Source organism: Triturus cristatus, chromosome 1_2, assembly GCF_964204655.1.
Source record: "Triturus cristatus chromosome 1_2, aTriCri1.1, whole genome shotgun sequence".
NCBI lineage: Eukaryota > Metazoa > Chordata > Amphibia > Caudata > Salamandridae > Triturus > Triturus cristatus.
In genome coordinates, this window is record NC_140580.1 from 651,776,633 (window position 1) to 651,791,217 (window position 14,585).

The 14,585-nt window shown below is 43.9% G+C and overlaps 1 protein-coding gene across 1 annotated transcript in view; it reads right to left on the reverse strand.

The window, feature by feature from the left end:
* SDHB (succinate dehydrogenase complex iron sulfur subunit B) overlaps window positions 1-14,585 on the reverse strand; it is a 101,153-nt gene that overhangs the window by 42,910 nt on the left and 43,658 nt on the right. The window contains exon 5 of the mRNA XM_085608143.1: window positions 5,723-5,839. Within this exon, the coding sequence (XP_085464269.1) occupies window positions 5,723-5,839 (117 nt within the window). The remainder of the gene's footprint in view (window positions 1-5,722; window positions 5,840-14,585) is intronic.

The window sequence follows — 14,585 nt, forward strand, 5'->3', positions numbered from 1 at the left end:
GGAGCCTCCACTGGCTGCCGGTCAAGAGGAGGATTGGATTAAAGACACTCACCTTTGCCTACAGAGCCTCTAGAGATCGGGGCCCGTATTACCTAAAACTAAGACTCCAAAACTATCATGACAGGGTTCCGAGATCCAACCACCTGAAACTGCTTAGAATTCCCAGCTTCTCTAAAGCCAGGAGGGGCGGCTGAGCTTTCTCGGTAAGAACAGAATCACTCTGGAACTCTCAGCCTACCCATCTTAGACTGAGATTCTGAACTGACATTTAGGAAAACACTAAAAATCTGGCTCTTTGGCCTCACATAGCTTCTCCCCTCTTTCCTCTTTGGTATCTGCATTTAGCGCCGGGACACCTCTGAAGGAGGTAGCCGTTTGCTCTATAAATGCAGATTATTATTAAAATAAGACTTCAAGGCTATCCCAGTGAATGTGGTGCATAACAGAATTGTATGGCAATTGACACAGTTCCTGCTCACAACTAAACCAGCATAACCTTTTTGAAGGCAGCATTCTTTCAATATTCTGTTTCTGCCTAAACGTTACGTAAATTGATTTTAAAGGGTAGAGGCGTGTGCAAAGACTTGCACACTATGAGGACACATTTGTACACATTCATTTAATGAGTGGTGCAGATATGTTACAAGCATGTAACTTGTGGAGATGAATACCTGAAGCACTCACTCTACAGCATAATACATTGTCAATAAGCTTACTATGGGAATCCACGCTACGGAGTAGATGAAGATGTGAGCAACAGAGTCGGAATAAAAGGTTAACATGCGAATTCTAACCAGAATTCCAACTTATCCATCTACTTCATCGGTCAACATCTTTTAGAAAATACAATTAAAAAGGTCTGTTCGCTGAAGGCTGGGCGGGTAAATATAGATATTTCCTGCCCAGGTAGTGAGGAACCTCCCAAATGGGGCTTCCCCTGCCTTGGAGTGCGGTTCTTCCCACAGGATACTCCTGGGGTGTTGCAGATTCTCTTGTGAGTTCTCCGGGTCCTGAGCACGTCCTCACTGTCACGGCAGTGTGGAAGTGCCTGCATCTTCCTACACAGATTAGGAAGAGGCACTGACACGCAGTTTCGAAACATGGACTGCGTGTGCGAACTGGCCCTGATGTTTTGAATACGTGTCCTGCTGCCCGTTGCAGGATGGAGGATGCTCCCTTGCACCTATGGCATTTTGGATGGGTGCCAAGCCTGCCATCGCGGGTTGGTGAGCGTATATCTGCATCCCCGTTATTCTTGCCTCCGGGATAGGTCTGCCGGTGCCCCCCGTGTACACGTGCTTGCATTGATGGTGCTAGTGGCAAGGTACCCGTCACTGGGCGGGAATGCACAATCACACACGTAAGGGTGTCCACCCATGTCCGGCTGGTCCGGGTAAGGTGGTGTGCGCTGACTTGCACCAAAGATGCTAGGTCCTGGGTAAGCCATGTGCCCAGCCTGTCGTTGCTGTGTTAAAGTGTGTGCGCCCTTCGCATCAGTGTTGTGAAGTGGCTCAGATTCAATATTCTGAAACATAGGTCGATCTGTCATTGCAGACAGGTGGGTACGCACTGGCATCTATTGTGTGCATTTTAATGAGCAGTTTGCCATTGTAGGTCGTTGTAAGTGCGCAACCGCACCTATGGTGCCTTTGATGGTCTGTGCCGCTTGCCAACACCTGCTTATGCGTGTGCACAGACCCGTAATAGTCAAAGTTTAGTGTGCAGACTCAGGTGGGCGCACTTGCACCCCTGGTGCTGGGAACTGTGTGTCCCACCTGCCATAGCAAGTTGGAGTGCACACTAGTGCATGTGTGCCCAGGCAGTAGGGAATAACAGTGCGTGATTTTACTACCTAGGATGCCTGCTCTTCCCATGGGTTAATTTGGGAAAGTGGTTGACATTACTTCAGACTGCAATAGTGGATTGCAGTGGAGCAGACTCATGTTTCAAATCAGTGGACTCGCAGTGCCAATCCTTTTCCATTGGTAAAGGGTGCTTTTGCATAACGCGCTTAGAAATGCAACTTATAGAATATGGACATTCCTATCTCCCAAGAATCTCGAGGACCGTGGTGCCTGGTTCCAGTGGACACCAGGGGTCGAGGGGAGCATTCCCCAAGCGACAGACCTCTGCCATTTGAGGGCTGAATAGTATAGATTGAAGATAGAGGTTTTGACTCTTAGATCACGGTGCCACTAAATATGAAGATCTGCGTTCCACGGCCCCATGGCCGACAGGCCTACAGTATACGTGAGACACACGTGCTTCAAAAAGAAACCCCTAAACCACACCGAACTTCAAAGACACAAAAGTATAACTGCAAGTGCCGTTTTTCAGCAATGGGTGGAATAAACTTGTGTGGACGTGGGGCCGGAGAACCCAGACTGCGTGGTGCACATTGCCAGAGTACTCTATTGTGCACATGGAGGATAACTGTCCGAACAGTGGCTGGCCTGGGCAGAGGACCTACCGAAGTGAGGTGCCCCGAAGTGTGCTATCCAAGGCCACGACCGCGGACCTACTGTTTTTCCGGAGACCTCAGGGACATGAAAGATCTCTCGCAAGGGACCTACATCAACTACCTGTGACATCTGGAGAACGGGGCTCTTTCAAGTACCCACTTCCGCTACTGATTCCCAACTGGTAGCGCAGTGTGAGCCTGAAACTAAGACTTGTGTCTGGAGATCGGATTGCCTAGTGCAGAGACCTAGAAATCTTGCCTGTATCTAAAGGTGCGGAGTATCTGTACTGCGGGGACCAGACACTTCTAAGTGTCTAGTTGGTGTTGAGTGGATGCAACTGGTTGCCGGACCCAGTGTGGCCAGTTTCGCCGATTGTGCAGCCTTACTCTTGTGCAACACACCCATTGAAGGCACATTGCGTGCGTTGTCCGAGTAACAGGGTGCGACCCTCTGAGATGGGGGTGTACTTGTATTAGTGCCTCATTCTACCTCATGTGGCTGTATTGAACTTGTGCCTGTGTGAAACTGAACGGACCGGTCTGGTGCAACCTGTATCAATGTGCACAGGACGTTGTGCCTCACTTCAGGGAGGTACGGGATTGAATCGCTTTGCTGTTTAAGACCAGAATTGCCTGGGGCAACATCTCAATTTTCACCAGTCTTTGTGCCTGATTTCCAGAGGGGTGCAGAAGTTGCACCTCGTGCTTGAAATCTGAAATGCCTGGTGCGACTCCTACCAACGCGCATCAGGTGCTGTTCCCGAATCGCCTGGGCATGACCAGGACCGTGGTGTACAGATTGGGGCGCTTCATACCATCGAGAGGCTCCACTGTATTACTACCCATTTATCGATTGTTCCCTTTGTGACTCCTTGCGGCGAACCAACTGTCCTCTCCACAACTGGCCCCTACAGAAGACCTCTTGGCACCAGGTAGTAGCGAGAGAGAGGTTGACTGGGTTGAAGGAAAGTTTACAAAACCGTTCGGAAGCGGGTCAAGAGACTGTGTGACTCCTTTGGGTTTTGAGACCTGTGGGTGAACTTCCGAGTGGCTGCTAAATACTCCATGGTTTAAGTCTACCTCCTAATTAAAACTGCTAGACATTCCCACCTGCTTTCAGAGGACCCAGACTAAGGGTGACTTTGGCCGCGTGCGGCCCAGTGACCGAGAGGTGGAGTAGGTTAGCTGTCATCTGGGGGTGTTGGACCATCGGGGTGAACCAGAGGGTGGAGGGAGGTTTGGGCCACCAGTGCCACCACATTAGGGTACTGAGTGCATGTGTAAGAGCGTTCCGTACAGATTGGCTGGTACTTGTTGCACTGCGTAGCGGTGTGGAGAGTGTGTGGGTATACGAGTGACCGTGTGTGGACAGCCTGTGAATCACGACACTGGCCGGCGGTGCCGCCTCATAAATTGATTGTATGCCAATTGCACAATACGTTTGACATTGGGTTTTAACCTGTGGCTCTGGCCTGTGAAGCTGCTAAAAAAAAGTGTTCTATTTTTGTGTATGTACATAATTTTGATATTGTGCACCGCATTAGGGTGCTCTCAACTGATGGGGGGTAGATTAAGTATCGCCAACAGTGTGCATACTATTGATATAACAACAATACAAGTGGATCTAATACTGCTAGCAATATGTCGGAACGAATTTTATGCCCAAACGTTTATGATGTTCATGTTATAATGATTGAATATGCTTTTTTTTTTACATACATCCTGTATTTTCTCCGACTGTGTATTTATCGTGTGTGGCTGCTGTCCCTTTGCTTTACACGTTCCCTCTGATAGAAACCCGACTGCTCAGTGCCAGGTTACCCAAGGGTGAGCGTGGGTTATATAGAAGTGTAATCACCTGCCCTTGACAGGAGTGGTAGGTTCTGTCTGGCTGGAGGCATCCCTTCAGCCAAACAGACTCTACCAGTTCCAACAGTATTAAAGTTTTCACAAATTAAAATCAGTCACTTAATTTTTTGAACATTGGAAACACAAAGTCACTAATCTGAAAAAGGCCTAAGTGCATGACAAGGAAACAGTCATGAGTGATAAGTTGGTCCAAAAAAAACAGTGCCAGGAAGACAGCGAGGCCATCGAAATTCCAAGCTTTGGTGGAATTTATCTCTGCTTCTTAAGAGGGTTATAGATCGAAAACATAGAGGCTGCTTAAAACTACGAAGGACTTGAACTCAAAAATATTATCTTGAACAGAATGTAGTGTTGTCAAGTGGCTAAAGAATCCTAACCATTATTGTAAGTTAGCACAATAAAAAAAAATACTAGCTTCAGCATGCTGAAGGCAGTAGGGCTGCTTAAAAGGACTATCAGTAGTCTATACCAGCTAGTTCGTTTCACACTTTTCCTTGATTACCACAGCCGAACTGGTCACGCATGTACTGTGTGAGGTCAGCTAGTTATATTGCTAGCACCAAGTATTGCCTCTTTGCACAAACATGACATGACTTGGATATATAATCTGCATTTATGGGTTCTGGGAGACCTGCAGTACAAGCGTCGAGTCTTTATGATTGTTCTGAATTATAGGTTGTTGTAAATATTTAAACTGAATAATCACAGTTGACTCTAACGAACTGGAGAAGTACCTTAGAAGCCACACTAAGCAGGCTGAATTTTCTGATGAAAGAAAAAAACACCTGGAGGAGTTTGTCAGCGGATAAATAAATACTTTTGTATTTCAGATTCTATCTTTTCTCCTGCTTAGAACTTTAATTTAAGTAGGCACTCAAGATTACTTTTTTATACAGTGTGTCTAACTTGTGTCTGGCTCCTTCTCATGCCAAGAGGGTAAACCTGTAAACAGACCACACAGATTGTACAGAAGAGGCAAGGCTGTTTTTTTTCTGGGTTGACAAATTTAGTTATGTTCGGAGATATTTCGATCAATAAAACAAAAAACAAAAATCAACTGCCACTCGAGGGTTTTCTGTGTGATGGTTAACTGCTCCTACTGAGCAGTCATCCCACATCTTTCACCAATGTTCGGTATTTGAGTCTCTTGAGCTGAAATTATGTGGCACCGTTCTCTCAGCTGGAGGTGCAGCACATGGCTTCCTTGCAGATACTGAGCCACTACAATATGCTGCCAGAGAAACCCAAGTTCTAGTGGGTTGATAGCAGGCATACCAAGTCTGCTGAAAGCTTCTCATTCAGAGAGCTGACTGTTAAAAAAGGCAAGAAGAAAACTTTTTACAGAAGAGCATCATAGTTAACAAATTCCATTCTTAAAGCTCCCAGACTCACCAGCTTGTCCCGGTCCTCAATGGACTGCAGATACTGCTCCTTGCCTTGTTTGGACTCGTCCTTCTTCTTTAGGTAAGGCTCGATTGACTTGTATTGGGCATAGAAATTACTCAAATCCTAACAGAAAGCAAAAAAAGGCAGTCAGCTGAACAAATAAGGTACGAACACGCTCGCCGGTATGGTTTCATATTATACACTTAAGATAATTATTGCTGTTAGCTTTGTTATCTGCCCTACCACTATAATAATTCACCAACTGCCTACCATTCTCTTACAGTGGCAGGTTTGACGCTCCACAGTCTTATTGTTTCCCAAGAGATGTTATCATCTGGGTTTTGATTGCTTAGTTCAATTATACCTGCATGATTTTATGAGGATGCTGTAGAGATTCATCTTCTTGAACTGTTAGGAAAATATGGCATACCTGCCCACTTTTGTTTTTCAAGCAGGTTGCACACATTTCCACTGGAAATTAGATTCACAAACGTGAGAGAGGAATGTTCTTCTCTGCCTTGGAGCAAACACTGGAGCCTGTCCAGCTCCTGTGAGTGACCTCAAAGCAGACTGGTATGTCCTGCCAGCCTTGACTGCATAACAAAAGGAAGGAGGGGAGGTTTCGAAAAATATCTCCGAGTTAAGTAAAGGTATTAAAGACGGGGACTTTTTGCTCTCAGACAGGAGCTCGCCTGTGGGGGTGGGGGGGGGGGGGGGGGGGGAGGGAAAAGAACAGGTCTCTTATGGATTGCCCTCACACACCTAGCAAGGTGTCATGCTTCATCATTGGGCTGGGCTCCTCGTCATGCCGGAGATCTTTTAGGAGACAGCCGTATAGGTGCGTCGGGGTAAGTGAACAGTGGAGTGAGTGTGCTAGTGGTCTAAAATAGGTCTGGCGCTGCCACAGGGAACTGCATTGATTCAGGTGGTGTGCCAACCTAATTAAAATATGTGAGCCCTGTCTGGATAGTTAATGATCCACAGGGACTAATGTAGGAGTGTGGTCGACATGTTTCTTGCCTACTGCCCCTAACTGATCGCTCGGCAATTCTTCAGGACCGTGGTGGTTGGAGAAAGTGCTCAGAAATAACTACTACAATGCCAGGGTGGGGGTGTTTTTTGTTTTTTTACAGGTATGTGTTGTGCAGTTTCTCTTGCGCATGGTGGTGCATGCATACTTATTCTTGCAACGGGCAGTGGAGCGTGAACAGGAGTGTGGAGAAAGGAGTGGGCGTAGTGTCACTGCACTGCGTACCAGTCAACACTAAGGAAAGTCATCCCAGGGTAACGTGTCACACGTTGCGAGGTCACGCAGCAAAAACCCTGGAGGCGGTCAGGTTTTTTTGCTCGTTGATACATTGTCAGTCACATACTTATGTTAGCGGGCACCGAGGGGACAGTGTTGTGCATGCGCATAAACCAAATTATCCACTTACCGGAATATTCAGGAGGAGTGGAGAGACTAATCGAAGTATGTACACTTAATTAAACTGAATAGTGATTACTTATGGTGGAACATTTGGTATGTTTTTTTGTAGCTAGAACAAAGCAGTAAATTAATTATATCATAAGCCCTCTGGTGTTCGGTTTCTGTGGGGAGAAATTAAATAATTGACACTACTGTTTTTAATACAGGCGGCAATACTATTGCGAGGATTCTTCAAGAATTAAATAAGGCGCCTAAAACTTTGCACATAGTGGTTTAAGTTGTTAGTTACAAGAACCTGGATTTCACAATGTGTGCGTCATAAACTCTAACCTATCTGACACTGCCACAACAGTTTCTAGCAGTACCAGTGGATCCATCATTAAAGTGGCAGGAAGGGAAAGAATATTTCTTGAATTCTACAGATACTATCGAGAATGAGGAATTAAGTCAAGAGATTAAAAAGAAAATTCTATTACATTCTCTTGGGCCGCAAGGATAAAAAAGTTTGTAATGGGGTGGGTGAAAAATTAGGCTCAGTCGGAGTTCTGCCCACTCTGTGTTATGCTTGTAACGCCGTGTCCTAGCAAACTCCACCAACCACCGCATGGCGGAGTTTTTTTTCCTCACACACGCAGCTCATCAACGTTAAGGTGGCGAGGTTAGAACTTGCGACCCCTAGTGCAATTCCCGGGCGCTAAAAAGGCACCCTGCAAGACTTTCTCAACGCAGGCGGTTGCGGCAGGGCGCTACTGTTTTCAGTGAGGAAGCTGCCGCTCCAGCATAACATCTACTCGAGTGGCAGCAAAGAAGCAGCTCCCTCTGGCACATGGCGTGTGGCCGGTCATGCTGATTTTGCAGCACGGAACAAGCTCCTGGTGCTAAAAATCAGTGTGAGCAGCGCATCATGCCAAATTTGTGGCTCACGGAACTCTGTGTAATCGTACCGGAGGTTTTATATAACTCCGCGAAATTCCGTTGAATGAAACATTGCGAGTTCCACCCAACCCGAATTTAGAATAGATTAGAAAAAGGAGAAAGAAAACAAGACTTCCAGAAGATGATGTTTTTGGGAATGCCTTAGCGGATCTGGATAGTTACTATTCACCGTCAGCACATGTGTTGCTATAGACAAGTTTATTTTTTCTCCCCACAGGAAATATGGGTAATCGAAAATCTTTGAAGACTATATGTCAGCTTTAAAACACTTAGCAATCAATTGCAAGTTTGGTCCCTTGCATGACGAACTCATAAGGGATCAAATAATTATGCATGTCCACAAGGAGTATATACAGAAGAGATTGTGGGCACATGGGGATTCTGCATTGGGTTAAGTAATTTCTATAGTGAAAAAAGCAGAGCTATCCAATAGATGTGCAAAGGCGACATTGGAAGGTTCAGGAGGTAAAAGTTCGACTGAGCTGGTGGCAAAAAGTAAATCTGCGAAAAAGAAAGGTGTGCAGAGTAAACATGATAGAAAAGCAAACCAAGCAAAGGATATAAAAAAGGCGCAAATTGTGAAAAGAACCAAATTGAGGAAAAAAATCTGCCTGAAAGAGGTTTTAGATGCAGGAGTGCAGAACCTTTTGCATACAGCAAAAAGGATCATGCATCAATCAAAATGCTCTTCAAGTGGTTCTAGAGGGAGTTTTGCTGAGGCATGTAAAAGAAAAATACAGGGAAATTAGTGTGAAAGTTGTTAATGACAATAGTAGCTCTGAATTAGATGCACACACTACGGAGGGAGAAGTTAAGAATAAGAAAAGAATGTGTGTTGAGTATGGGGTAGGAAAAACTTCTTCAAATGTAGCATGCAATTTGACAGAAATATGTAGGAACAAACTAGTATGTGAGATGAAGGTGGGGTTCAGATTAGGATAGTGGCAGACTCAGGTTCACCTTATACTTTGGTGCACAAGAGTGTGTGGGAAAATAACTATGAAGATGTACTAGGTCCCCGTCTATTACAAACTGATATTACCCCTGAGAATTTCACTGGAGAGCCTATACCTATGGCTGGTTCCGATTAGTCAGCTTTTAATTTAAAAACAGGAAGGCAAATTGTATGTGGCAGAAGAAGGCCCATCTGTGGATATATCATGAGCATACCACCAAATTTGTTTACACCGTGATTGTAAGATTTTGACTGCTTTTATGACACACCTTCAGGTTGCTATAGCTTTGAGGATGTCATTTGGCTTAGCCTCAGCGGTTGCGGTTTTCCAAGAACATTTGCACAAACTATTTAAAGGAAATTAAGGAATATTGTTTTTTTAGATTATATTTTGGGGAGGCGAAAAGATATGGATCAACATGACCATCGCTGAAGGAAGGTGTTGGCGAAGCTGCATGAGCGTGGATTGTCATCAGGATTTACTAAATGCAAATTTGGAGTGCAAACACTGAACTACTTGGGGGATTAAGTAAGCAAGGATGGCATTAAACACAAGAAAGAGTTAGTGAGTGCCATTCAAGATGCTCTGGTTCCCAAAGACAAGGAGGAACTATGGACCTTTTTGGGCATAATAGAATTTAACAAAGTTTGCAAAAAAAAAAAAAAAAAAAAAAGGATTTTGAAAAGAAATCTGTGAAAACATATGAAATGAGGAAGTTGTTAAAATGCAAGGTTAAATGTGACTTGACAGAAAGACTACAAGAAGACTATGAGCTATTGAGGGAGATACAAGGAAGGCTAACCCTTGGCATGGATGTGACCCGAGCAGGAGTGCGTTCCCTGCGGAGGAACGTTACTCAGTGGTGAAAAGGGAGGCTTAGGCAGTGTAATGGGGACTGGAGCACTTCAGACATTTTGTGGGGGATTAAGTAGTGCTGATTAGATGCATTAATAAACCCCTAATAAATGTGTTGCCTACATAAGGGTTATTAACAGCTCCACCAAAAACTTCCAAATTATCCATAACACTTATGGACTATAACTAGAAAATACAGTATGTGCCAGGTGTAAAAAACAAATTCGCAGACTGTCTTAGTAGAATTCTATTGCTGTTGTGGGAGGTACCGAAAGGTAATTGGGAGGAATTGAGTGGCTTAGGCAGTATAGGATGAAAAGAAGGATGAGTGGAAAGAAGCAGTGAGCAAACACTGTTTTGCAACGTGTACAAAGAAACGTTATCTATGGGTGGAAGGAAAAAATAAATTTGCGGAAGAAGAGTGTTGCAAATTCTGGGAAGTATGGTAAAACTATCCCTGTGGGATGGTAATTTACTAAGGGGAGAGAGAGAATGGAACTGCCACAAAGCATACAGAACAGAATTGTAGAATTATACCAGGAAGGTCATTTGGCTTTGTAAAAAGTATTGCAAGAGAGGTTCTGGAGGCCTGGGATGGATGGGGAGATGGAACGGGCAGTAAGTTACTGTGTGAAATGTGAATGTGCGGACAAATCTAGAGTCACATTGAGATCACCTCTAATTCCATTGGAAAGTCCAGGTATGGCTTGGGAAACAACTAGTGTGGACATCATGGGCCCCGTGGTGAACAAAAATGGGAACAATTTCTATGTATTAGTTGCCATGGATTATTTCTTGGAGTGGCAGGAAGTGGTGTACGGGGAGACTGCTAATGCAAAAAGCGCACTTGCATTTTTGGATGAGTTGTTCCACAGGGAAGGGATGCCAAAGAAGGTGACTAAAGACAATGGTCCACAGTTCAAGGCATCAGAGGATGAATCATTTTTCCAACATAATGGTGTGGAGCATAAATGCACATTGAGAGATTCAACTGAGTGATTAAGGATATTTTGCAAATGGCTGGCAACAAAAAGAAAAGTTGGATGTTAGAAGTGAAGAAAAGTATTTTAATGTATTGAATCACTCCAGGAGTGAATGGGCACAGACCTTTACCAAAGATACCCATGGGTGGATAAAAAAATTCCAAGCAATCTCAGTGGTCACCTGAGGTGGTAAGAAGAAATATCAGAGATGAGAAGGCTAAATCTAAAATATACAGCGACAGTAAGTCATGTGCCAAGCAGATAAAAGAGGGAGATGGTACAGATAATTTTTTTTAAAAAAAAACAGGCAGAATGAGGTAAGCAAGTTTTCTTAACCGTTAAAACTGGAAGAAGTGCTTGAAAATGCAGCGAGGTTAAGTGATGGACGTATACGACACATGAGCAGAATTGCAAGAAGCAACAAGGTTGGAATGTAACGTGAGGATAAAATAAGAGGGCAGTATGAATGGTTGAGAGACAAGGAGACTAAATATGGTGGAACAGTGAAAGAGGAAAATGGGCAGGATACCTTTGATGGGGAAAAGGCAAGAGGATGAAGAAAGGATGGTAACAAAGGGCAACCTGACATAATGTTAAGAAACTAGTTGAATCATTATATAATGTTAACTATTTTATGTCATGATATATTCCGTCTAATCTAGGGTATATTTGGTTTGTTATTTATGGTGCTTCGATCGTAGGTATGCGTTTGTTTTATTTTAGTTAATAATTGCTCTTATTTAAGGTTAGGGGGATATGCTGTGTTCTAAGTTTTTGTCTTCTGTGTGAAACATAAGAGAATGGAATGCAAGTGGGATTCAATGTGGGGTATGCAAGATACTTGCGGGACAGGCAGCAGCTGACAGTTTAGCTGGGGAATACAGATTACAGGTGTGGTTGTACACTCCTTCAACAGGTACGAATTAACAGTGTAACACAGATTTGAAGAAGAGTCTTTTCTTGAATACCACAGGTATGTAACAGTATCCATTGCTCTTCAATCGTGGACTCTGTTCTGAACTGGATTTCTTTGAAAGCGCCTTTCTTCAAAACATGACACCTGCTCAGTGCCGAGTTCAGTTAAAAGACAGTCTCAACAGATCAGTTGTCAAGTGTTTCCTGTAAACTGCTTGTGGGACAGTACAGCTCTCAAGTTTGGTTGAAAGTACCTGAAAGCCTATGCCAGATTTATGTCAGAAGAAACATACTCTTGGAAGGAATGAACTCAATCAGAAGGAGGAGGGTTCTGGTAGAGGTATAGAGTGGAGTAAATTTCAATTAAAGTATTTTGGGCCTTTGGCCCAGTATGCTTTATGAACAGTGCATAAGACTAAACGTTATCCTAGCTTTGAATGATGGCCAACAGCTACAGAGGTGTATTTTAAATGACCCAGCTTAGAAATTTTTCAACGCGTCTTAAGGTTTGGTAGCCTGGGGATCAGGATCAGATCTCAGGAGACCGGATGTAGGTGTCATCATAATAGTCAAGACTATTTGGTAGTTGCTTTGCAGAAGCTGGAGGATTCTTCGCAGAAGCTGCTAATTCACAAGCTTAGCTACTGAGTTGATTGTTGTTTGCAAGCACAACTGAGATTGCTGTTGGAAGTGTACGCTACTTCAGGGAGGTCCAAGAAGGGGTTTTGGGGGTTTGGGGTTCAAACAGGACTGAATCGGGCTCAGAATCTTCAACTACTAGAAACTCGGTTTTCTCTCCTTTCATATAAATGAAAGGTTATCATCTAGTGGAAGACATACTCCAGCATAAGGTAACCTTGGCTGCATACCATGTACAGATATTCAAGAAGAGGATCTATACGCCATCAACCTACACTTGAAGATCACCTAAAGGTGTTAGTAGATGTTAAACTGTAAATAAGATGCAGCTCTTGTGGATGCCTTGGAAGACCTAATCATCATTTTTTGGCTGTGGCTGGAGAGAAATGATAGGATCCAATGCACAGCTGGTCTTGGAATGACCAGCCTGGGTCCACCCAGCCTTGGCAATAGTTTTCTACAGTCAACCGTATCACAGTCGGCAGAAAGGTGAAGGAGTTTACAAGCTGATCTTTTGTCATCATCCACTGAGAAAAGTAGCACTTCCCTATTGAAGGCTATGGCCGTTTCGATATACCAAACAGGCTGGAATCCAGTCAGATGATTAAGGGGACGATGCTTTAGTTCCACAAACTCCCACTTTTAAAGTTTTTCTTGAGAAAAGGGAGGCAGAACATATCTTGGCAATTCAACAGTATCTTCAGATCAGAAGATCATTTTCAGAAAGGGGTGAGAAGGACATGTTCGGAGGGTTGGAAACATCTCTTGGGAAGAGTTATTTGAAGCATGCAGCTGAGCAGATAGGGAGGGGGGTGCATTTTATCCTGCTGGACATGCAAAGAATCAGAAGTTTCCAAGACTTTGAATGAGGTAAAAACAGATTGTAATGGAAGGATCACAATGGGAGGAAGAGAGGTACTTATTTGGTATTGATGAAGGATGGAGTTGAGGGTTTTAGCAATTTTAGACTTAAAAGCGTAATGGGGCCTACAGTGCTATAACTGAGCTCTGTAGGGGTGCTTTCTTTTCAGTACATCTGCACTGTATAATTCCCAACACATACTGATGGTTTCCTTTGTCAACCGGATGACTCTTTAATAAGTTTCACAAAATAACTCATTTTGGCTTTCATGATGGCTCAGTGTTAGCTTCTATTTGCTTGAAAGTAGGTTTCATTCTCGTCAGTCTTTAACCAATGCCATTGCTGTTCAAGGTATGTTGGTACAAACAAATATGGGGCACAGCAAAAAGCTAACAAGAGTTAGCAACAGTGTGCCTATCCCACTATACATGTGGAAAGGGAAAGAGAACTGGGTCATGGACAAGTTGCTCGGAACGTAGCACCATTACCCCTTCTGCCAAGTAAATAAGGGAAAGGACAAGATAAAAGCTACAATAAAATACCAGCCACAGCTTTTCAATAGACACTTCACAGTTCCTAAACCAAGGGCTTCTGACTTTGAACCTCATTATCGTGGAGTTTATCCTGAAGTCATGGAGAAACAAGCATTTACAATGCAATGGTCTCGGCAATATTATAGGTAGAGCTAATGGTATTGCTCATTATTTTTTTTATCATTTTTGTATCCCTAAATAAATGGCATTGTCATTTCTTTTGGCATTAGTTTTTTTTTTGCATATGTGATACCTATTGCATTAGCAGAAAGAGAGTGAAGTGGTGAGATAGAGAGAGAGAGAGTGAGGTATTGAAATAGAGTGAGGTAGTGAGAGAGTGAGGTAGATAGAGAGTGAGGTAGTAAAAGAGTGAGGTATTTTCTGACGTAGTGAGATAGAAACAGTGAGTGATGTGAGATAGCGAAAGATTGAGGTAGTGAAAGAGCGTGAGGTAGTGAGGGATGTTGTGAGGTATTAAGATCGAAACAGAGAGTGATGTAGTGAAGTAGTGAGATAGAGTGAGGTAGTGAAAGAGTGAGTGTAAGTGACTTAATGTATTTGAGAGAGAGAGTGAGGTAGTGAGATAGAGATGAGGAGTGTGGGGCCGAGTCAGGCAGCTCAAGACGGAGGCTGTACGTAACATCCTGCACTGGGCTCAAATGGTAGGGAGCAGGAAACAGAGCTAGAAAACACGCTGCGCGCGCACACTGCAACTTCACCAAAATCCAGAGCGGAGACGGAGCACAGGGTGAGCGTGGGTT